Source organism: Crocodylus siamensis, chromosome 7, assembly GCF_052110815.1.
Source record: "Crocodylus siamensis isolate JL-2025a chromosome 7, ASM5211081v1, whole genome shotgun sequence".
Taxonomy (NCBI): Eukaryota; Metazoa; Chordata; order Crocodylia; family Crocodylidae; genus Crocodylus; species Crocodylus siamensis.
This window is the reverse complement of record NC_143401.1, coordinates 71,271,461-71,296,624: the sequence shown is the minus strand read 5'-3', so window position 1 is coordinate 71,296,624 and position 25,164 is coordinate 71,271,461. Positions and strand designations below refer to the sequence as shown.

The 25,164-nt window shown below is 40.2% G+C and overlaps 1 protein-coding gene across 1 annotated transcript in view; it reads right to left on the bottom strand.

Moving 5' to 3' along the window:
* CFAP46 (cilia and flagella associated protein 46) overlaps window positions 1–25,164 on the bottom strand; it is a 159,419-nt gene that overhangs the window by 58,858 nt on the left and 75,397 nt on the right. The window contains exons 24-37 of the mRNA XM_090058073.1: window positions 23,823–23,988; window positions 20,483–20,567; window positions 20,246–20,384; window positions 18,146–18,329; window positions 17,101–17,257; window positions 15,240–15,463; window positions 10,939–11,061; window positions 10,584–10,634; window positions 10,331–10,498; window positions 9,432–9,580; window positions 8,354–8,452; window positions 7,964–8,093; window positions 4,667–4,813; window positions 690–890 (exon numbers count right to left, since the gene is read on the bottom strand). Of these exons, the coding sequence (XP_089914199.1) occupies window positions 690–890; window positions 4,667–4,813; window positions 7,964–8,093; window positions 8,354–8,452; window positions 9,432–9,580; window positions 10,331–10,498; window positions 10,584–10,634; window positions 10,939–11,061; window positions 15,240–15,463; window positions 17,101–17,257; window positions 18,146–18,329; window positions 20,246–20,384; window positions 20,483–20,567; window positions 23,823–23,988 (2,023 nt within the window). The remainder of the gene's footprint in view (window positions 1–689; window positions 891–4,666; window positions 4,814–7,963; window positions 8,094–8,353; window positions 8,453–9,431; window positions 9,581–10,330; window positions 10,499–10,583; window positions 10,635–10,938; window positions 11,062–15,239; window positions 15,464–17,100; window positions 17,258–18,145; window positions 18,330–20,245; window positions 20,385–20,482; window positions 20,568–23,822; window positions 23,989–25,164) is intronic.

Below are 25,164 nucleotides of genomic sequence, written 5' to 3'. Positions count from 1 at the left end.
TCTTAAGGGTTATATAGTCAATGGATTTTTTTATAACTACTGTAGGAATAAAAAAATCTTTCTGACTCAAAAACAATTACCTCTTTGAAAAATGAGAATTAGGAATACAATTTCCATTTGGTGTAAAGGTGAATTTCTATTCATGTTAATACGAATTAGGCATGTACATCACATGGAAGAGAAAACAGTCATGTAAAATTGCAATGCAACTTGTTTTACTTTGACAAAGGATGCATAAAAATAGTTTGTCAAACCATAGTTCACAGGTAGTGTTAGTGCTTTATATATACTTATCAAATAGCATCGCTTTACTTATTCCCTCCTGCTCTCTCTTTTCCTTTCTCTTTCTGACCAAACCACAAGCATTCTAATTTGGCAAATCAGATCACTGGATTTCACTTATGTGTGCTAATGATAATTGTTGTTATGTAATTAGAAAAAGTATAACACTTACAACATACAGCTATGCTAAGCAATGAGCTTTATTTGATGTTAAACCATCAAAACACCACTTGTCTGTAAATGTCTGGGAATTTGTGTTGAGGATGGGGAGAGAATAAGAACAACATTATATTTGAAATATGTTATTTTTAGTGCATAAGTTAAAAGGTTACATAGCACAATTCTTACATAATTAAAAGCTATACACTATCTCAGGCAAGTGAACAACAGCTGTGTTATTTTCTTACCACTTTCTCTTTTTCTTCTTCATCTTTCCCTAGAACTGCCTCTATGAGACTCAGAGTGCTACTGTACCAAAACCATTCCTTTCCTCCTATGGTCTGTGCTTTCTCAAGCAGTGCTTTTGCTTGCCCATAGTTTTTTTCTAGGTTAGCCAGTACAGCAAGTAGATATAAGCACCTTGACACAGCACAACCATCATTCAGCTCCTAGGGGGGAAGAAAAGAGTATTTCAGATATAATTAAGAGATCTTACCTTTTTCTATTAATGGTTAGGATGCATCTACAAAGCACAATGCAGTCTTATACAAAAGTTTTAGCTAGGTCTGAATAAGTTAACATGGATATGAAAAGTAATACAGCTGTGTCTGTACAACTAAACCATACTGAGAAGCAAGGTATACAGTTAAGGCAGTGTGCTGCATTATGCTGTTTTCAGTATTCTCTCAGCTGTCCCAAGTTTATCTGCATTGCACTACATTGTGATATGCAGACTTATCCTTTGAGTTATATTCTTAGAATGAAACGTGAAATCTGTGGGAGTTTCTGCATGTATCTGCAGGCTGAATTTACTTTTTAGTGGTCATATTACTTCCTAGCTTATCAATGCAGGGTCAGCAGTAAAGTGGTTTGTGCTACTTTAAGGGCACTGACAGACATGGAGGGGAAAAGAAGGGCTGTACTGGAAGCAGCAGTATGTTGATTTGACCTGGTTCTATAGTGTCTGTACAGATCGTGTGCTTCAGCAGGGCTTTTTGGTGCTTTAATCTAAAGTTGAGTTAATCAGCTATTAGATAAAAGCACCAAAAATCCCTACTAAAGCACCTGATCTCTACAGACATTGGGAAAGCCAGGTGCAACTAACGTGCTGCCTCTTCTGGGCACTCACTGGGCTCAGCGTGGAGCATACCAAGTAAAGTGAAGTGCCATTTTTTCCCTCCCACATCTGCAAGCAGCCTTAAATCTTAAACTTCTTTTCAGTTCAGCCTTATAATCTTGGTGGATGTTGCATTTAAAATGTAATTAGTCAGTTAATCACATCCATGGGTGACTGGTGCCACCTTAGTCAGGAGGGGCACACACCCCACCAGCAACCAGTCAGCAGATCTCCTGCGCCAAACTTGCTGACCGGGAAGTGGCTGCAGTGCTCCTGGAAGTGGCCATGGCGCTCCTGGAAGCAGCTGCAGTGCTCCCATTTCCCAGCTGGCACTCGCAGGGCAGGACCAGCACTCCCACTTGCCCCCTCCACCCATTGTCTAAGTGGGGAGTGCAGCCTGTCAGGGGATACACCAGCACTCTTGAGGGGTGCATGTGGGCCCCCGTGCATCCCCTACGCATTGCCACTGATCATGTCTTAAGTAGTAATCTGCCCACACATTAATGCAATTAATGACAAGATAAAATGAGGATAAAAACACATGCACTTGGGTGGTGGTGGGGGGGTCCCCCTCCCTGTACCTGCTGCCAGGGGAACCCATTCTTACCTGTCACTGCTGCTGCCGTCACTGTTTCCACCTAAGCCCAGTCCCTGTGCAGCCCAGCTGGAGCAGGCAGGAGAGGCTCTGAACGACAGGACAGGGGAAAGCAGCAGTGGCAGGTGGGAGGAGGGGTGGATGGGAAATGCTTCTCAGCAAGGAGGTAAGGGTGGGGATTCTTATCTGCTTTGAGGACTTGAAAAAATTTCCCTGGTGGTTTCCATGGTGTAGTCCACCCACATTAGTGGGTGGAGGGGGGTGAGAAGAGGTTGGAAGTTGGGGTTGCAGCAACTCCTGCAACACAGGATTGCTACTCCTGTATCTCCATTTTTCAAATCCTGGATCTACCCCTGCTGGTACATGCCCAAGGCTGGGAGTATCTCATTTGACTTATCTCTGTAGGCCTGAAATCTGCTTTAGCAAAATACTTAGCATAACCAATGCCATTTTGTGCTTTTATACAATTAACGGAATGAAGCAGAGCAGTGGGTCACAGTGTAAGGTAACCTTTTTGTAACCCATGTCAGAAGAAAGTTAAAGAAGTTGTGTTTAATAGTCTAAAACAGCAGGAAAACATGACCATTGTAAAATATAATTGGTGGATATTTGTGCAAAAGGAATATAGCTTAAACAACAACAACAAAATTATATATGTATATATGTATACACGTGAGCATGCATGCACACACACACACACACACACAGAGATGGCTAAACACAAGTGTTGCAAAACTGAAGAGCTAAAAGGTATGCAACTAACCACAAAGAAAGCACATGAGCAGAAAAGGGCAACTGGACAAATAGTGAAATGAAATTGTACCACAGCAGTCAAAACTTAAGAAACCGCACAGAACACAGGACTTGAATGTCAAGCACCATAAAAGCTGCTTAACACTGTAAGAAACAGCCTAAAATGCAAACAAAGGCATCACAAATTTAGAGAAACTTGAAGCCAAGATGATGATGATGACTCGGGCAAATCCTGGTGCAGTGACAAATGCCTAGTCAGCTGAATTCACTGTATCCAACAGAAGACTTATGTAAGGACATCTATATGGACTGTTAGGGCTTGCTTAAAGGTTAAATGCTGCATTTGAAGCCTTGTTTTAAAAAAAAAAATGGTGTTGCTTATGTGTTCAATAAATTAGGATTTAAGACTGGAATAGTCTGACCAATCATTTCATTTCTGTTCACCCCACCCCTTAACTAAATTTGGCACAACAGCTCCACTGTCCCCCAGAGCGGCAGCTGATCAGGACTCCCTGCTTAAGACATGTATCGGAGTAAAGGGCAGCTCTGTGCTCCCAGACTCTGGGGAGCATCAGAGACCTTGTCTCCACTGCTCCCCAGAGACAGAGCTGCAGCTGCTGATCAAACAGCAGCTGATCGGTGCTCCCAGTCCTGGGGGTATATTGGAGCTCTTGACCTATGAAGATCATCTGACTGGTTTGCTACTTGCTAGTGCAAGGGGAGCCTGGGATCCTGATCACAGGCTCCCCCTGCACTAGTAATATGGCATGATTGGGATCTGATCCCTGATCCCACAAATGAGCTTCCTGCTGTGACCTTCTAGCATGCCATGATTGTTGTTGGGATCCCACAGTGCCTTTTATATGAACATCTGCCAGGGGTCTTAGGTTTCTTACAGTGTTTTAAAAATAACTTCAATATTCTTGGAATAACAGCAAACTATCAGCTAAGGTGAAGACGTGAATGTACGAGACTTGTGTGCTGTTATCCCCAATTTATGGTTCAGAAATGTGCACTACTTATGCTAGGCACATCAAGAGACTGAACAGCTTCCACATCTGCTTAAGATTCTGAAAATAAAGTAGGACGACAGAATACCAAACACACTTAGAAACCACTATAAAGAAGAGAAGGTTGCAATAAAAATACCATGTCAGGAGAATGGGAAAAGGCCATATCTCCAAGAATATTTTGTATATTGAGATTTGAGACATCTCTAGAAAGCAGGGTTGCCCTCCATGATATGAAGCAATTCAACATCAATGTAGAAAGCTGAGAGGAGTGTGCAGAATCCTGTCCAATCTGGAGGGAACATCTGGCACTAGGTGCAGCTTAACATAAAGTGGCTTTGATCCAGAGGATGGGAGGAAAATGCAAAAGAAGAAAGCAGCATGCTGCAAACTTGGACTCCAACTCAGATAACATACAGTTCTGTGAAAATTGTAACTGTGCTGCTCTTGAATTGGGCTTGTCAGCCACAAGCTGATTCAACCAGGACCTAACTAGACCTCTTGTATATACACCATGATGCAGAAGATCAACCATTGCCTACAATATTTTTGCAAGATTTGTTTTTACTTTCTCAGTTTAATAATGGTTTTGGGTCTGGTTAATACAAGTTTAAACCCAAAAAGGGAAATATGTATACAAATTTTTGCAGATTGACTATCATTACCATTAGTAATAATTCTGCCATGCTGAACATTTTTCTTTAGATTTGCTAAATGTTGCTTGATAGGTTTGAGCTACTTCTGATATACCTGAGTTGCGCTGTGTGCCTCTGCAAGCAGCAGCCTTGCTGGCTGATACAAGCCCAGTTGAATGAGAACTTCAGCTTTGTCAATCCAGAGGTATGGAAAAGAAAGTCCACTCAGGCCTTTTCCAGTTGACGCATTTACCTTTAAAATCTGAAAAGTAATAAAGTATCTTCAAATTACCACTTTATTTTATAAAACTAGACTGTTTCAAATTAAAATTGAAAATCTTATTTGTTAAATCTAATATTGCATCTCCTGTTTTATAATACAAATTAAGTTAAGCTCTAGGAGAAAACATGCTAATGGTGAGATCTAAACTTCATGAAGGACTAAAGCAGGGGTGGGCAAAATACAGTCCGTGGGCCGCATGTGGCCCGTGAGGCCATTCTATCTGGCCTGCGAGGCCCCTAAAAAATTTAGAAAATTAATATTAATGTGTCTTTGGTTCCTGTCAAAAATGACAGGAACCAGGGGCAGTAGGACCCAGGGGAAGCCTGGTGGGCTCCTGCAATAGCAGGGCCCACCCCCCCAGCCAGAAGCCCCAGCAAGGACCATGTGACTGCACTGGAAACTCAGGTAAGGGGTGGGGCAAGGGCAGGGGAGGACCCCAGGCAAGGATGGAGCCCAGGGAAAACCGGCCCCTCCCCTGCCCGTGGCTGGCGCTCCCAGCTGCAGCCGCTCACAGCCCATGCGGGGCTGTCCTGAGTAGGCACAGGCAGCCCCACACGGGCTGCGAGTGGCTGCAATGAGGGGCGCTGGCCATGGGCCAGGCAAGGGGCAGCTTTTTCCCACGCTTAGCAACAGCTTGTCACCCACCCCCGCAGCCAGCCTGGGTCCTCTGCCAGGGCTCGCTCGTCATGGCTGTGCATGAAGGTGGCAGCAGCTGTGGTACCCCCGCCTGCCATGCTGGGAAGTGTTTTCTGGTGTCACTTGCCCGGAGCTTGCATGCTGGGCAACCTAGAGGCAGTGGTGGCAAACACTGACTGGTGCAGCAAGTGGGGGGGGGCTGCAGCGGCTGCAGCCACTGCCGCCACAGCACAGCCCCGACAGTTGAGCCCAGAGCCAGTGTGGGGCCAGGCTGGCAGTCGGGGCAGGTTACAAGCTGTTGCTGAGTGCGGGAAAAAGCAGCCCCACACCCGCCCCATGCCGGCACCCCCCGCTGCAATTGCTCGCAGCCCACATGGGGCTGCCTGTGCCTGATCGGGATAGCCCTGCACGGGCTGTGAGCAGCTGCAGCAGGGACACTGGCCATGGGGTAGGGGAGGGACCCCTTTTCTCCCACGCTAAGCACCAGCTCATTTTCTGCTGGGGAGCAGGGGGTCGGGGCTGAACTCTTGCCCCCGCTTGTATCGCGGGGTTGGGGGGCACTGGGAGTGAGCAGGTGCACGAGGCCAGTGCCGGTGGCAGGGGTACAGGGTGCCGGCTGGCAGGGGCTCTGTGGAGCTGGGCCAGCTCCCTCCTTTCCCTGCTGGTACAGCCCAGCCCGGCTCCACAGACCCCTGCCAGCCTGTGCCCCTCTCTGGGCCCCACCAGTGCTGGCCCTGAGAAATTGGCCCCAAGATGGTGAGGCCCTCGACAGCTTGCCAAAACTGGGTAAGCGGCCCTCTGCCTGAAATAATTGCCCGCCCCTGGACTAAAGGAATCTGCATTACCAATCAGTGACATGTGCCACTATATAATTGAACTCTGACTAGCAAAAATAATGGCAATCTCATATGAAAAAGTTGACCTTTGTTGTCAGCAACAAAACAGAGTCTGAAGGACACTTTATGAAGACCTGGATGATGATATTAAGGAGATTACTAATGACACAACATAGAAGAAGTCACAGGAAGGAAGAGGGCAAAGGGAGAGAGTAATGTGGAAAAAAGGAAATACTTGTAAATAAAAAGGAAATAAAAAGAAATAGAAATAAAAGCATAACAAATAGAAAGCAACAAGGTAATCAAGGTAAGGGAAAAATATTGCCTTGTTAAAGTAAGGTAGGGGAGAGGTAAAAAAGATAAACTAATCTGTGCCAACCTCCAGAACTGCCCGCAAGGGGGAGAGAAAATTGTCAGATAATCAAGTGAAGAAAAAATGGTATCAAGGTTGGAAACAGATGGCATCTTTCAAGTGTGATCAGCTGTACAGCAACATGCTGTGGCAGAGCTGATCTGCTTTGCTGATGTCTACAGATGTTGCTGGGGCTGTTGTCCTGCAGGGTTGGGCCCCTGCTGCTCCTGGGGCCTGATCCTGCAGGAAAATGACCCCAGGTGCTATGCCCTGACTTGACACACATGGACAAGCAGGAGAAACCTCACACTTGCAGACCTTCCCCCCATTTCTGGGTGAAGGAGAATATGCCTGCAGGGGATTCTCACAGCATGTGCCTTCAAGTGCAGAGATAGGAACTCCCATGGGGTTTCCCCCTCCATGCTAACAGACATGTACCCCACATTGGGGCATGGAAGTATATGTACACTAGGAGAATGACACTACAGGAAATTTCCCCAGTACATGTCTACAGACACAGAAAGGGAAACATCCATAGGGGTTTCACCCTCCACATTTGCAGACTGTACCTCAACCCAGGGCACAGCAGCATGATATGCACATCAGGGAATCCCCCTACAGAAGACTACCCAATCCTGTCTCACCCCAACCTGCCACTGTCTTGCAGGATCGAGCCCCTGAAGCCTGCAAAGCTTCTGCCTAGGGCAGCTGGAGAGTGCAGGCAGCCACAGAGCATTTGTTTGCCATAACCAAAAAAATGTTGGCTGCAAAAAGGTAGCACAAATTATGACTAGGGTTATCACTGTCACAACAGTTAGGTATCTGTGCCATGACAAAGAGCTAAGACATCTGTTTGCTCAAGTTCTGGACCACCATAAAAAATGTTATGGTGCCATAAAGGCAATTTGTGTTTGCAGGTTTAGGCTGGAACTCCTTTTCTTCCTACTCTATCTTTAGCACTGACACTGGGCAGTCCAAAGGAAACTGCTCCTGTCAGCTGGTGCAAAGACCAGGACTGTATGACCATATATACATTCAGCTCTTGCTGTATCCTGCTGCAGCCTACATCTGTTGTTCATGTTGGACAAACCCAGCTCACATGCAGGTGACAAGCAAGAGAAATCAAATGGAAGAAATCTTAAAGAGCATCTAAGAATTCAAGAAACAAGACCCCCAGAGTTTAACACTGATTTTAAAAGCAGCTGACTTGATTGAAACCAACAACAAACTGTAATCTTTCTAGAAAGCCAGTAAGCACAGAAACTTTGTTCAATAGCATCTGTGTGTGGAAGTAAATTAAATAACCTTTTCCTTTGCTGTAACTGAGTTGCTCCAGGGGCTCTCATCTGGTTTGGTATGTTCAAATGATTCACTTATTTCATCTTCCTTTTGTGGTACATTATGTTCCTTTTCCAGTGCAATCTCTTGTCTACACCTAAATTGGAAAGGAGGGAGGGAAGCAAATGAAAACATATATTTAAAAACACTTTTAAACCTGAACTGTTACTATACTACATTTTTTATGCCGGCAGTTCTTAAATATGTAGCAAATCTCAACCAACTTGTGCACTGCCCCAAATATAGCAAAGCTGCTGATAGGAAAGGCACTTTAAAAATAAATCTTCTTACATATTACTGATTTATAACCATGGAAAATAAAGATGCGTATATAACGCTGACTGTAATAACACATACATTGCTTGTTCCACTTCATTGATATATGCTTCTCCAACTGCTTTCTCATGATATGAAGATGCCTGATTCAACTTCATATCTGAACATATCAGGGCAATTCTTCGAAAACAAAAAAATAAATTTCCTTATCAATCACAAAAAACTCCTAACATTTCTTGATATAAATAGACTTTAAAATAGGGTACATTTTTAATGTTTTCCATTCATTCCTGTTTATAAGCTTGCATTCTTATCTAAGAAAAGTTTAAAATGTATTAAATAATCTAAAATTCTTGGAAGAGTATATTCAAGTGAAATTAGATATCTAAGGATGAAAAGTCTCAAAAATAATTTTCAATGCTGTGGCACTACAAAATGTGTGTATTAACTGAACAGTATTTCTGTTTTTCTCTGAAGAGTTGCATTTACATAATACAACACGACCTATCTAAACTATCTAAAATAGTTCTTGACAACTTTGAAATGCCTTTTGGTTTCCTAATTCAAAACTCCATTTTATACTTGTATTGTGAGTGTAACTAGAGTAATTAGGTGAACATGTGTTCTGAGAATACTGCTGACAGTCCAGTTTCAGGGGCTTTAAAAAACTAGCTTTGCAAATGTCAAGCTCTATCTAGATACTAAGGGCTATTATTTTATGAAATGTCACAAATATTGTTTTAAACTGGCAATGGTATTGGATACACAAATTCAGTTTCCTGCACATTAAACATTTTTAACATTTAACACTTAGCAATTTACAGATACTATATTATTAATCTGATCAGAAAAGTAAGTGAGCACTATGGAATTTTGGCCACCAAAAATGAAAGACTTTAAAAGATAACACTTGCTTCACATGGGCAGGCTAACATAATGCAAGGCATAACTACCTAATATATTTTGTCCTTTTGTTGGTGCAAGCAAAAAGGCTGGCCTGCAGATTATCCTAAACTATTAATTGTTAACATAAGGAGCACCACTGACTTTAAAGCCATAAAAAAAGAAAACTATAATTTAAAGTTGGAATGATTCTGATTTCCAATCCCAAAGACTGCATAACTCTCCCATTTTGGAAAAGCAAATAACCAATACAAACCGGAGATGATAGAGATCAGAAAGAGTTTTACTTTCCAGAACTTCATGAGCAATAACCTCAGCAAGCTGAAAGATGGGAAGAATCAAATGGGTGCACGAAATCTTCTGCAGCTCCTTAGCCAAAAGGTCCATGAAATATAATGTGTAAGTCTAAAATTAAATTTGACATTAAATTCGATAACAACTGATTATGGTTTTAAACTATTAAATTCTTCCATCAATTGCCAAAAGTGTTAATAAAAAACAAAAACTAAACAGAAATCTCTAAATGCATCAAGTATAATATCAATATTTATACAGATTTTAAAACTGAAATAGCACCTAAGTCTGTGTATACACACACGTGTGTGCGCAATTTCTCTGTAATCCCTTTTTTTCTACAAAGAATAATGGTCTTAAATTTCATCAAGGGAGATACAGGCTGGATATCAGAAAGAATTTTCTGTATTTGAGGGTAGTTAAACATTAAAACAAAAATGCCTGCTGAGGTTGTGGTATCTCCATCATTAAAAGTTTCTAAGGGAAAGTTAGACAAACATTTGTTTGGGATGGTTTGGATAGGAATGATCCTGCCTTGTGGAAGTGAACTCAACTTAACTTATGGAAGAGAAGTACTGTGCGTGCATGTGTGTATACATGCACTCACAGTAATTTTATTACACAAGTTAAGTCTCTTCCATTATACTACTTTAACTATAGAATTCAGAATAGAATCAAAGAAAAAGACCTGGAAGGAATATCAAGTAGTCAAGAAAAAAGGGATTAGAGAAAAATAATTTTTCTAAAAACTATACAAAAACAGTCTTTACTGTATAGACAGGAAAAGAGATGTCTGAAATTGTTCGCCGCTTTTGTTCTTTAAAGTAATGACTGCATTGCAGTTTTCAAAAGTGTACTTACAGGTACCCGAATGTTATCTTGGTTAATACCACAAGAGCTTGCTTCCTGTTTAAAAGCATCTCTAACTTCATCAGGACAATCATAGGTAGCCCATTCCTCCACACTTGCTGGTAAGGTATCGACTGATCCCTTCTGTTTAGGTTTGTCTTTTGTAACTGAAGCTTGTGCCTATAATAAAGGAATGTTTTAGACTGAGCTTTTCTTTTCTAGCCGGTAAATATTCACTTAATTAAACGCAACAAAAGACAGATACCTGTTTGGTATCCTTCTGAGCTTTGCCTTTTTTGGGGGTGGTGAATTCCACCTGAAAAGCAGCAGGAAAACAAAACACGTTTTAAAAAGTTCTTGTAACCTGATGTCCTCAGCAAATACAACATCTGGATTCAGAATTATTTGCTCACTGATAAATATTTCAAAGATCCTAGGGCTTTCAGAGGGGAAAGCAGTGGGGTGGGGAGAGGAGCATTGTGCCACCAGTTTCTATGGTTCTGTACTTGAACTGATCCCATTGACATAATTATTTTTCATAAAAATCAAAAAGAAAACAAAAAACACTACACACAGATGCATGCACACACACGCAGGGTTACCCTCCCTCTCCATCTTACTTGTTTTGTATCTTTATTGCCTTTATCCTTCTTAAGAGTGTTTGGCTGTACATTCTGAAAAGCAGTTGTTTGTGATGGCTTTGCTAATACTTTTATAACAGATTCTGCTGCTGACAGGCAAACCTAAATAACAAAATTATTACAATTATTTACCAGTTAACTGCTAATAATTAATTTTTTTGTTAAATGCTGTCCTTAGCTAATAAACTCTAAATCATACACGACTGACTAAAGAGTATCCAAAAGCATTATAAGATTTTATTCAGGCACTTCTCACCATACTGCATCTAAAAGCTGCTGAAGCATTATGGCTAAACATATTTGTTGTGGTTGGACACAGAAGATGAAGTATTTTCCATACCAAATATGAATTGGGAGTTTGTGACAAGATACAGGTTTCACATGTTGCAGATTAATTTTAGGTATTAATCCTGCAGATTAATTCTTAGGTATATGAAAATTCCTGGAAAAAATCTGTCTTGTGGCAGGTAAGCTTTGATGGTTTCAGTCCTGGTATCAATCTTAATTAAGAATGTAATTCAGTTTATGTATACTCACGATCATGCCACTGTGAACACCTGAGACATTCTCAAGCACACTGCAATCCAGTTTGGGATCAGGAAGGCATACAAGTACCAAGATAGAGCCAAATCACTAGGCATGCTCTAAGCACACATTCCTTCCAACAGCCCTGAATTCAATTAAAATCCAATGATGATAAGCTATGTCACCCATTATAACTAGTAACCTAGTAGTTAAAGCACTCTCCCAAGAAACAGGAGAACTAGGTTGTAGGCCCTCAACATCCTGAGGGGATTTGAAAGTGCATCTCCAACTTCTTAGGCCCTAACCATACCTATGAGGCCATTGAGATGTCAAGTAAAGGGATTCTGACTCAGTAGCTTGGTGGATATGGCATTGACATGGGTGGCAAGGGCAGATACTCATCACTTATTTAAGCCAACCTAGATTTTAGGTAGATCCAGGAATGAATTGGCTGTGACCCTCAAACATAGTTATGGCAGTACTTCAGCAAGAACTTCACAAACTATTTTGTGAGAGATGATCAAAAATCCTTTATAAGACCTTAGACATCCTGTGGACTAAACTGATATCATGTCTGTTTGTTCCATGACCCAATTTCTAGTTGGGTTCTTAGTGCATTGCATTATTTTTAAATCAGGGGCATCTGGTATTGTAATGAGTTTATTTAAACTTTCAAAAAAAATCACTCTGGACATATCTACATGTACATTTAATTTGCAGCAATAAACTCTGGCACACATTACATCTGAGTTTATTGCTCCCAGGCACGCCATTTGAATGTGCACCTGGGACCACAGCACATTGAGCCAGGTTGGAGCAGCCCCAGCTGATGGAGGTTCAGGGGGTCAGCCTGCCAGCCCAGGGCTGCTCCTGACAGGCTCCATGGGCTGTGGAGCGGCTGGCTGGGGCACCAGGATGCTCCAATGAGGGGCTAGCTGGCAGGCAGCCCCTGCACTGAAGAAGCCTTGTGCCCCAGCCAGCCCTGTCGGTGTCTACACATGTGCTGCTGTGCACAAAAAAAACCTCTGTAGCAGGATAGTACTTGTATTTACCCTGATGTGGAGTTTTTTTAGTTTTCTGTAGCCTAATAGAGCAGCATATGTAAACGCTGAGACATTTACTGCAGAGCTAATTAGGCAACTCCACAGTAATCATCTTATGTAGAAGAGTTCCTTGTTGCCTAACAGATGATCACTAAGAGTTTAATTCTTCTAAAGCCTCCTTTGGAAATAAAAATAAGCAAAACAGTCTCTAAGGCAGGAGTGGGCAAAATATGGCCTGCGGGCTGGATCCAGTCCCAGGCCTGGATAACTTTATCTGCCCCCCAGCAGGTCCCTCAGTCCTGCCTGACCCAGACACCATCCAGCTTATGGTGCATCCTGCCACCCTGAGGCACGCAGTGGGGTGGCTCTGTGGCTGAACTCCAGTTCTGGGCAGCCTCGGTGGTGGTGGTTCCTTCCGACTGCTGCCTCTACCAGCCCAGGTCCCAGCCCCATCCACATGGAGATTGGTGGGGAACATCCCCACTATACCCACCCTGACCAGAAAGGACCAGGTCTGGACCAGACAGCATCCATGTGCATAGACCTGACACCGGGTTGCCCTGCGCCTGCTCTGGACCTGCCTGCTTACAATCACAGTGGTGGTAGCAGAAGCCACCACGTAGAAGCTACTACTGGGATTAGGGGAAAAGCAGCTGCTTCCCTCTCACCACTGCTGGGCTCTTCTTGCTGCTGTTTTCCAGAGCCCGCACTCAGGGTGCCCTGTGGTTCCTCTCTGCCACTGCCACCATTGCTACCTCCAGGCTGCCCAGGAGGGCAGTGGTGGTGGTGGAGAGGAGCCCCAGGGCAGCCTGGGCGTGGGCTCTGGGAGTCCACAGCAAGAAGGGGCTGGCAGTGGCGAGGGGGAGGTGGTGGCTGCTGTTCCTTCGCACCCAGCTGCAGCTTTTGCCCAGCTGCTGCTGCCACCAATCATCGTGGTCAAGCTGGTCTGGAGTGGGTGTGGGGCAGGCTGGGGCTGTGTGCATAGGTCCTAGCTGGTCCGCTCTGGCTGGGGTGAGCCCAGAGTGGCTGTGGGGTGGGGTGGGGTGGGGCTGGGGCTCTGCGCTGAGCTGTTGCTGGGTGGTGGTGGTGGTGGCAGCGGCAGGGAGGAGCTGCAGGGCACATGGGTTCCAGAGTGTTGCGGGGGCGGGGCAGGGAGGTGGTGCTTAAGACTGGCTCACAACAGCTCCCCAAAACTGCCTATGTGGTCCGTGGGTCCAAATAATTGCCCACCCCTATCCTAAGGCATTTAAATAATTTTAACTCATCTTTTTTTCTCATTTTGATCAAATCTCTTCTGCTTATCCCCATTACACAGGGAGTCTAACAAGCTCCTCGTATCTTTTAGAATAAGTTTCTTTTCTAAAGTATCTTTTCTGGCTAATTTGCTGCTCACAGTAATTTTCCACTTTTATGCATTACCCCTCAGACAGGTACTGCGCTATTGTAGAGGGACTGATAGATGCATTTTGATTTTGATTCCTAGCATTATTCTGAATTCTAGCAGTATCTTAAATCTTACTGTTTCTCTTCCTCTACAGAGGTAGAGAAGCTCAGTCAAGCCAAGCATATTGAGAATTCGGATAATGTGAAATTGGAAATGTTAGCCACCAGTATTCTGCTTTTCAAAATTCCTTTTCCCAAATTTCTGATACATTATATAATCCAGCCCAATCATTAGCAAGACAGTGTTCAATTAGAAGCTCTTATACTAAACAATCATCAACATTTGGAATCACGGTAGAAAACAACACACAACATATACAAGAGAGCTAATGCTAATCTGAAGTCCTGAAAAATGATGGGTAGGGACACCTTATAAACTACCTGAATCGGAGATGCATAAGCTTTCATGCGCAAGAGTTCACTTTAACAGAAGCTATGAAAGGATATACAGTTAGTCTATAACATACATCTTTACCCTGCCTATAACTTTTTTATATGGAGCCTAGTTTGCAGATCTCTAGGCACTAGTTCTCATCCTACCACTTATAACAACATGTGGCATTAACTGGTACGTACAAAATGAATACAGAATAGTATGCTTCTTCTGATGCTTGCTGTAACTCTCATTAATGTTCATGGAAATTAGGCATATACATCAATGCAGGAAGAGAGCATTTAATGAGGTTCATTAGATGAGTTTTGAAATGTTATAGAACAGCTAAAAGTGATTCGTTTAGAAAATTAATAACACTGAGTGAATATTAAAGCATTCTAGTTTCATGAAGCTTAATGGATAGTTAAATCAATTCAAGAGCTGATTTAAGTCAGATAATTCATTTATGTTAAATGATGCACCCTTTGAAATGATCTAAGACATTACCTATTTATAATTATAATTCTTCAACAATAACTGTAAATTATGTAGCTTCTCCAGTCATGGTTACTCTTTTGTGAGTAGTTTAGAAAGTACAGTTTAAAACCTTTCAGAAAAGAATCCATAGGTATGTTTCATATATACAGACATGGCCGTTGGCTAACTACTACTTTTCTTCAAATGATTGTTGGAAGAACTTTAACTATGCTGAGGTCTTCTCAAGATTCTTAGGATAAATATTTTTAATGTAATACTCAGAAATAAAAAATCTTAACTATACAGTAAAAGTAGATGTATTATAATAAAGACATAGTGTAGTTATATTAAATGTGGCTAGTATATATTTATCGATATATAAATACATTGCCATACATTAGTTTATTTTATCTTCTTACCTGCCAGATACGAATGATGCATGCATATGCCATCAAACAGCGTTGTTGGTGGTAAGGTGAACTACAGCCAGAAATTATAGCTGTTAAAGTATAGGCTCTAAATAAATTTTCCAGTTGCCTTATATTTCGTAGATCTTGAAAAGCCACTTGGGGAACTGTATTATTTTCTCCAAGGTCTATCATCAGCTTTGATGACAACGGAGTTTCCTTTATGAGATGTTTTTCTGTTAAAAAATAGCCCCCACAAATTACAATAAAAACAATATCTAAATGATTTTTATATTGTCCAGTATTTAAAGGCTGCATTTCTGCATTAGAAATGTCAGTCGATCTATTGGTAGGAAGATGATATTACTAGAAAAGTGAAAATCCAACTTAGCAAAGGTGTTATCGATATGAAAATGCAGTATTACTTCTATCATATTTTTATTAATAAGAAACTTAAAAGGATATACTTACATGAAGTCTAAATGCTCTGACAAAAATGGAAAGTCAAAATAAATTCATCCTCACCTGATTATGTCTACTTTATCAAAGTTGTGAATAGGAGGACCCTTGAGAGATCAATATAACGGTGCTCTGTTACTTACGAAGCTGGTATAATCATCTCTCTAATACTCTATTGCAGTTTTACTGCATATTTCAGGGGTCTCAAAAAAGCTTAAGTCTTTTTTTGTTTTATAGATACACAAAATCCCTCTGATCCTCTGAAGGACAAATCAAAACTGAGGATTTTTGAGGACTTTAAGCTTAAAGGGAAGTACTGGAATTGTAGAATTCTCCTGCAACACAATATTGAAATGCCACAGTGCAAAGTTTATATAAACCACTTAATGTTTTACTTCTGAAAAAGGACTAATGTAAGGAACCAATAAAATTAGGTGGAATGGATTGGAAATATTATTAAAATTGATTTTAAATTTCTATGAACTTACAGATAATAATTAACACTTAAAGAAAACATGAGTAGAACATGACGGGCAATGCCATTTTAATTTTATGAATGTTAGCAGAGCCATAGTGCATAATGTCTTTTACAATTGCAAGACACAGTTTGTTCTGTTTTGATCCATCACATCTGTTTACATGAAAAGACAATGGCAGTAGAACAGACGCTGATTTAGACTGTATACCTTTGTTTTTTTAAATTAGACGGTGGAACACTCGATTAAAAGCATTCATTGAGGCACTAGCAATGTGAGTGCTCAGAAGTGACTGAGGAGTCTACAGTAACTCTGTACTGCTCCCTACTGCACTGCAGAGAACATGACTAAGCTGAGGAACAGCAGTGAAGTTCTGTACCCAGGGCTACTTCTGTGCTCCGCCACAAAGGTGGTGCCCGGGGTTTTGGCCCTGGTCACTCCCCATCAGTTATGCTACTGCCACTAAGAAACACTTCCTATCCACCCTCATTTGCTCTAAATGGGCACTACCTTGTCCTCTTCCTGTCCACCCTCTCTTGCTTTAAACCTGGAAATAAGTCTCCAAAGCCACCCTCAAGAAGCCCTTCTTGGTGCTCTTGAGAACTTGGTCTGATGTGATTAAAAACAGTGAGTGGGGATGTCCTCAGGGGCACAGTTTCCAGGTTTGGCATGTGCAGATGAGGAGTGGGTAGGGTAAGCAGACTCCTCCACAGTGCTTTTGGGAGAACTATGGAAGCAGTCCAGACAGGCTCTAAGCTTATTTTTCATTTTGATTTTGAGTCATTCTCTTTTGTAAATGAAGATGCACGTACAATAAAAAGGTGTATTTATATATTTTAAATGATCATATATGCCTTTATCCTGTAAAGTCAGTAAGACAAGAAGTACACACTACAATTATTACAAATAAATTATTTCAAAAGACTGGCACACACCACCTTCTTCAAGAGGTTCCGTGGCAAATTTCATATGTAGCAAGATATTTATTGCCCAATCCAGGTGTTTAGTAACATTATCAAGAGGAAACTGATTGCTGTATAACCATTCAGAAAATTCCATCAGATAATTCACTTTTTGCCACTGACTTTCTTTTTTCTGTTAAGAAATAATGCAAGAATGTATTATGAAGAAGCTTATGTATTCTGAAACATTATTATATACTGATATGGAATACAAAATAGTTTTGCCATTAATGTTTCTGAAAAATTAAATAGATGGTCAACAATGAATTGTAATCATCTAGTCATGAAGAAAAGTCTAATTAGATACAATGAAAACATCTTACGGAAAACTATTTATTTTTTTAAAGATTCATCAATTAGCTACTGATGGACTTTTTCCTTCACTGACATGGTCTGTTAGAAATTTGAACTTTCATTGGGTCTCAAGATTTAAACCACACTCACTGTAAATGTAATTTCAGAAGACTGACTCGCACCAAATCGACCAACAAAATAATTTGCAAAATATTTTAAATAATCTCTGGAAAAACAGATTTTTGAGGACTTTAAGCTTAAAGGTATTCCTTTGCACCTGGCTGCTGCACTGCTGCTTTTCCCTGCCCACTCCAGCACCATGTGTCGGAGCGGACCCTGGGCTCCTGCCACCTCACCCTGGGCCCCACCGGCTGCCACTCACTGCTTCACTCAACGCTGCTACCACTGCCGTCACTGTTTCGCCCTACAGCACCTCCCACACTGAGTGGTATAACGAAACTGCTGAGTGCTAAGCGAAACTAGGTAGGTATTTTTAATGAGCGCTATAGTGAAACTGGGGTAAGCAAAACCGCATTAAGTGAGGGTTGCCTGTATGGTATATTGTAGGACCTGCTTTACAACAGAATGCTTGTGTACCTCTTGCTTATTGCTTGAAATTAGTACCTTTAAATACTACCCCATGAAAAACCTCTAATAATATATGATACACCTTTTTATTTTCAAACTATGCACTTAAGAATTTTTTAATAATGAACAACACACAAACCTGTAAAGCTTCAATTGCATTTTGATAGCAGGTTAACTGCCCAACAAGGTCTTTGGACACTGATGCCAGATGATGCCACATATTTGACAAATAATCCTCACTTTCTTCTCTGAATTTCTGAATGTCCATCATAAAATTACATCCAAGTCTTGTCTTTACAATAACCATATGTTCAAAAATCAGCCTAGCAAAAAAAAAAAAAGAATATTTAAAATAAATCACTTCCTTATCTGTGAAGTTCCCCGTGCACTTCAAGTAGTTCAAAGGGACTATACATAAGAAAAAGCTCTGTCCAGTGTAAACCGGTACAAGCTGCCATAGTACTGTACTATGCTGCTTGTATATAAGTCTTTTGAGAATTAGGGTGTCAGACTGCTTGTCATTTAGTTTTGAAGCTTTATCCTAACTGGACTTACAGCTGGAGAAAGTCTGATGTTCTGCTATTTATTTCATTAAAGTGGTAAAACATTTCCTATCCCACAATAATAATGCATCTAATTTTTATGACTTTAGGGAAAACTGCTCTTAAATTATGTTCAGTTATTGATAGTTAAAATATGCTCATTAAAAAAGAAATGTTAAATATATGGCCTTACCTAAAGAAATAAGATATGTAAGGAGTTAACTGCCTACACTACAGAGTTTCTGCTGCCTTAACTGAAGCCACTGAATAGCCCTACCAACAAAGTGTGAGGCAATGGACAAAAGACCTTAAAAGAGAAATATGAAATGTTCATCCTCTGGGGTAGCATCTTAATTGTTTGAGCTTCAATGTTTATATACTATCTAAAGGGCTTAGCTACATAACTAACATCATTGGCTCACAGGATATTAATAAGCAGGAAGGTTTCAGGAAGACAAAGAAATAATAAGAAGGAAATTAAGAAAAAGGTTAAAACAGAGGCCCATATTTTAAACATGTGGCATGAGTGGAACACCCATTGGAAAACAGAGTAAAAATAGCTAAGGAAAATGAGTGGGATTTTGCTATATTTACTGAAATATAAGACAAGCCCCCCATTCCCTAATCATTATGGGAGAAAAAAAGCTCCTCATCTTATATTTGTATACAAGGAAACCTCCCTAAATACACTGTCTATTGTTAAACTACTGCCAAAAGCAGTAATGGAAATGAACTAGGAAGCTGATTAACATAACTATAAAACACAGAGACCAAACATATTGGTGCTCCCAATTGTGATTTTTGATGTATTTATTTTGATGCATTTATTTGGTCCCCCATCGCTTCTCCATACTCTGATGTATGTTTGAGCACCCTTCCCAGTGAAAACCTATCTCTGACTATTACATTTATATCATCCATGTCCCCTCCCGGTATCTTTACTCCACTTATAACCTCGGTTATTTTTATTTTTTGTGCTAATGGTTCCATGCTACACATAAACAGTAGTGGTGATAGGGGGCACCCTTGTCTCACCCCTGTTTGGATTTTAAAGGCCCCATTTAGGTACCCATTAGTTTGGACTTGACTCTACTTCTCTGTACAAAAACCTTATCCAACATAAAGATTTCTCTGAGAACCCCATATTTTCTAGCACATGAAATATGTAATCTTGATCCACTCTGTCATATGCTCTTTCTAAATCTTGGTTTGCTATAGCTCTTTGTTTTCCTCTCTTGGATGTGGGACACTATCTCTGATCACTCTGAACACTTCAGAGATCCTTCTACCTGGTACTCCATATACTGTACTTGATTGTCATGTATTATTTTCTGGAGCTTTTTCCTCAGTCATTAACATATAGTCCATATTAAGGAGTGTAATCAGATTCCAGTTTTTCAGGAGTTCCTTCTCCCCCTTTTTTGAACAGTAAGATCATAATACCTCTTATAAAATCGTCCCTGCCTCTCCTGTTTGTGCTATTTCATCAAACACTTCCACTATATCCTTCCCTATCCATGCTGAAAACTTCTTATACAATTCAATAGGCAGTCAGTCTGGTCCTGGTAATAATTTCCCTCTTTTAAAGGTTCCCTTCATTTCCTTAAGCTTATCTTTTATGCCATCTTCTTTGCTTCCTCCTTCCTCTACTTTCTCTTCAATCTATTCTCAAGCAATCAAACAGAAAACCAACTTACAGTCTATGCTTAGTTCGAGGCAGAACCTGAATAGCTTCCTCCAACACTCTTAGTCCTGTTTCCCAATCTGCTTTATCATCATACACATGGAATAACAACCCATAGAGAGATGTTCTTAATGTCAGATCCTCCTCAGTACCTTTGAAATAAATTAAAATAATACATTGCTTGATTAGTGCAACTCTATCACAAAACTACTGGCTCATTTATTACTGATGACAAGAGCAAAGTACATGCCTGGGAGAAAGTCACCATCTGATGATCCAGTAGTCTGAAAATCCTTTGTAATCCATTGATGCAAAGGTAATGTATTTTCTTTTTCCTAAAAAGACAAAAAAGTAGTCCTTATGTTTGTTACCACAGCTCTTCATGTGTTGTTGCTCTGCTGTTTTCAACATATTGATAAGGAACATTAAGTTAAAATATTCAAGCTACTCAGGGACACAGAGGTTAAAGATGTCTTGTTATGGCTCTCTGACATGGGCTCTTATCCATGACTTCCCCAAAACACCCTAGCTGTAAATGAGAACCTAGTCATTTGGGTTTAGAGTCAAAGGCAACAGGATATTCCCTGTATAACACCATTCACAGAATCTAGTGCACTTTAACCATACTAGCCCAAGATGCCATTAGCATCTTTGACTTGACTTCCATTTCTACTATTAACAAAACAATACTAATAACTCTCTCTTATGTAAGTGGATGGGTGTGAGTTGTACGTTCTTTAGTTCAAAATAGTGTTCTAGGATGAAACTTAAATGAATAAACTAACAAGTAGACAAGATAACACTCAACCAATCTTCTTACGCTGTGAAATTGCATGAAATGTATTATGCTCATAACTATGAGATACAACATATATTCCCAACCATAATAGTTGCTGAGATATAATTAGATGTTTCAGTCCTGTCTTTGTTTAGTTGACTTCAGCTTAGAAGCGTGATCATTATAAATATCACAAAAAGAGGTGGGGAAGAAAACTTGGTATTTTTCATCTTACACAAAGGTACAGTTAGGACAAGCTCAAAAATAATTATCTTTAAGCAACTGGCTTTTGCTGTAAGTCAAAGCAAAATTTAGTTTCTACTGGTGTATTAAATGCAGAGGCAAGTAGACTAGAAAATACTGTAAATTGGAATTAGAACTATTAGACAATTAATAAATCCCAAGGATAACCTAGCAGATTTGTATGAGCCAACATGTACGTTCCTGAAAGCAATGGAACTTCTAGGTTTTATTCTGGGGGTAGAGGAAAGCTATCAGTTATCACTAAATCAGTAGACTAAGTAATATTTTAAAAAAAGCAGATTTACTGCTTAGCAGTGACATCCCCTTCTCAAGTTTGGTTGTGATCCACCTACCACACACCTTTTAGGGAGGTTCATGTCTTAAATATCAGTGAGCGACTATGATTCTTCAGTATTGGACTACTATGTTACCCCGCCACTATACACACACATCTGATACATATTTCAGCATGATCATAAGTGCTATGCAGAATTAGACCAACAGTAAATGCATATCAGTGTCCTGCCTTGGACAGTAGCCACTGCACTACATTTTAAAGAATGATGCAATAATCCTGAAGTGAACTAGTATGGAATGTCCAGATAAAAGAGAAGTTTCTTTCTAGGAACTATCAGTTCCTAGTTGGTATATGAACTGAAACATGAGAGTTTAAAACCTTTCTAAAAGTTTTGTGCCATTAAACACATCTGTGGATACCTTAATTTCCACATAAACGTCTACGCTTTTTAATGAACCTATTAAAGATTCGGCTTCAATAATGACCTTTAGCAATGAATTCCATGACTTAATTCTGAACTGTGTAATTAAATTAATATAGGGAATGTTTTAAACTACACTGCCTTGTTTAGTTCTGCAAACAACTAAACCCTCAGAAAAATATTTAGAGGCAGCAACTACTTGGGTGTAAACAGACAAGGCTTAAGATTACCATTGCTCACATGACTGTAGTTTCACTGTAGAATGACTGTAGTAGAAAGACATTCATCAATTTCTGTCTTCTAAACAGTTTTGAATCATGCAATGCCATCATCATTCAATTACTAGTGATTTATATATTATCTGAGAAGGAATCAAAATTAAGCTTTCTGTTCTTTATTATGCTTTTAGATAATATATGATCTAATATGTCAGCTTAGACTGAGATGTCACAATGGCACTACTGAGCCTGAATGCAAAAAAAATACAAATCTGGATTTATGTCAAGCCCTAGAAGTGCATGAAAAAATGCTCAGCTCTGCATGCTGTCAGACGTTGTATTCATTTGCAAAATAAGGGAGTAAAATAAAAATATTATTCCACGTAAGGTGATGATGCAACATGACAGTGCACATACCTCTAAATTGGAAGAAAATTAACATTACTGGCTCTTGTGGAGCATTTTCCTTTTACTTACCTGCTCCATCCTACTTATAAAGAAGCCTTTTTCTTTAGTGTTTACTGTGCTCTTCATAAAGAGGACTAAAAAGTACTTAAAATTCTTATTGACTCTTGACACCCTTTGAATTATAAGGTTGCTCAGCTTATCCAATATTTTGTCTAATTCCTTGGAAAGAAGGGGCTGTAGAATAAAGACTTCTATGTGAGATAAAGACTATGTAAAAGACTACTTCAGGCAGATAAGAGTGAAATTAAAAAGGAATTGGAGCAAATTTTACCAACTATTACCTCAACCAGAAAGTACCACATTTTTCTTGAATTTTCTTACACCAATATATTTTATGAATTTCATACTGTAAGCTTCAGAAAGGAACACTTTCAAGTGAAAGTGTAGTTAAACCCCTTTAAAGGACATGCTTTCAGATAGAAAACCATGGACTAAGTGGGCGTGTTCAGACGAGTAAACGTGCACTTTCCCAGGGACACATAGCAGAGGCATATAGTTGTGCTGCTGCTACTTGTGCCTGGGGAATGCCCATGCACACACGGTCTGGAGTACAGCAAGTTGCCCTGGGTGGGGTAAGGGAGGCTGGGGCCAGCACCTGGGCTGGCCCCAGCAGCCTTACCTCTTGTTCTGGGGGCCTCCTGGGGCTCCAGCAGCAGTGATCCAGTGTCCAGAGCCTGGTCTGTAGCTGGAGCATGGCTCTGGTTGGCCAGGCTCTGGTTTCAGGTGGTGCATACTGCTGCCACGTGCACTAAATCACCTTTTTCAGGTGTGGGTTCTTGTGACACTGGGATCTCCCAGTGTCAAAAAAACCTGCTGTACTGCAAATTAGCAGTGTGGCAAATGCCTACATGCGCAGTGTGTATGGTTTGCAGCACGGCAGACGGGTCTGCGGTGCTGCATACTGCATATGTGTGCTCATCTGGACGTGTCCAGTGTGTGATTGGTGTGGGACAGCATGGTGAAAATGTAAGTGAGAGAATTCAGGTACTCATGAAAGGTAATAGACTAACAGAAGTGTGCCTTTTTCTCTTCCTCTCCCTGTTCCAGAAGGACAATCTTGAAGTTGGCACACACAGTTTCAAAGAAAAAGGCATTTACCTTTAAAAATTACTAGTAATCCATTAACACAGAATGATAATAATACTAGTTATGAAATATTCTTACTTGCTTAGTTTTAGATTCTGCTTTAATGATGCTCTTGAGAATTATTTCTGTGGACTCTTTAAGTTGTTCTCTGTCACGTGGAGAACCTATAAAAGGTAAACACGTGTTCCAGAAATGCCTAGCTGCCAACATTACAAGGCTACAGTTTCCTGCTTCTCCTGCATATCTGAAGGAGAAAAAAAGCATGATTTAATTGAGAAAGGACTGTCATTCATACCAAACTCCACTGTGTTTTGTGTTACAAACAATAGCTACTAAGCAATACAATGAAACCTCCATCTCAACTCCTTTTGTGTCCTAATCAGGATTTTGCTAAATATATCCTAGAGATGAGGGACTAGTGAATCAATACACTGTAGAAAGTCTTTTCCACTTTTTTTTTTTTTTTAGCAAAGAACATGTTCACACTAGCAAAGTAGCAGTAAGAAATAGAAGCCTATAATTTTTAATAAAAAACCTTTCACATTTATTTTTCATACTTACTTATAACATTATTTCAAGGCTCTTTATTGTTAACATTGTTGGAATTATGGTTGGTTCTTATTATAAAGTGCTCTGTTTCTAGGCCTATGTGTTTGGCTTGCTGCTATAGTAATTTCTCATTTCAGCAGCTTCTTTTTTAAATTTATTAAATCTCTCTTAAATGCTATGTGGTTATGCACAATGAAGTGAAGTATCAATTTAAACATGAGGAAAGCACTCCTTGGATGTCTCTATCTCCAAAAATAATCCCTAAGAGCATGTTCTTTGCAATTGCTACTTCTGTGAGTTGAAGTAAATAATTCTCATACCTCTTTCTACTAGGCATAACATCTACAATCTAGACAGAAAAAAGGGAATCTAGTGAATTAATGGACTGTTACTAAATGGAGATACTTAGCTTTGTTCACTACAAACCAGATATTATTAGAAAGGTTATATTTAGCAAATTTTATCATTTTTAAGCATTTATTTTTCCCTTTATTTTGTTGCCATGTTTATTATGGTATATATATTGCTAATCACATTCACATTTTCCCTTCTGTTGAAATCTCTTTGCACTTGTCTGCACATGTCCATTTCCTTATGGAGGATTACAGCTTAGGTGAGTGGTTCTCAATGAAAGTGCCACAGCAATCTCGGGTGTCTTGAGATCTCTTTCAAAGGTGCCACAGGGTGCCATACAATGTTAGCACAATAAAATGTGCTAACAATATTCACAAACTAGTGTCAAAACCATTCTGACCTGTTGTGGTCTTTCTGAATTCTTTGCAACAGAAGAATTGCTCTATTATTTTTTTATAGTCAAAAAATGAGTGAAAACAGCTGGCATTTTCCGAGGGATGCCAAGTTTAGCAAGATT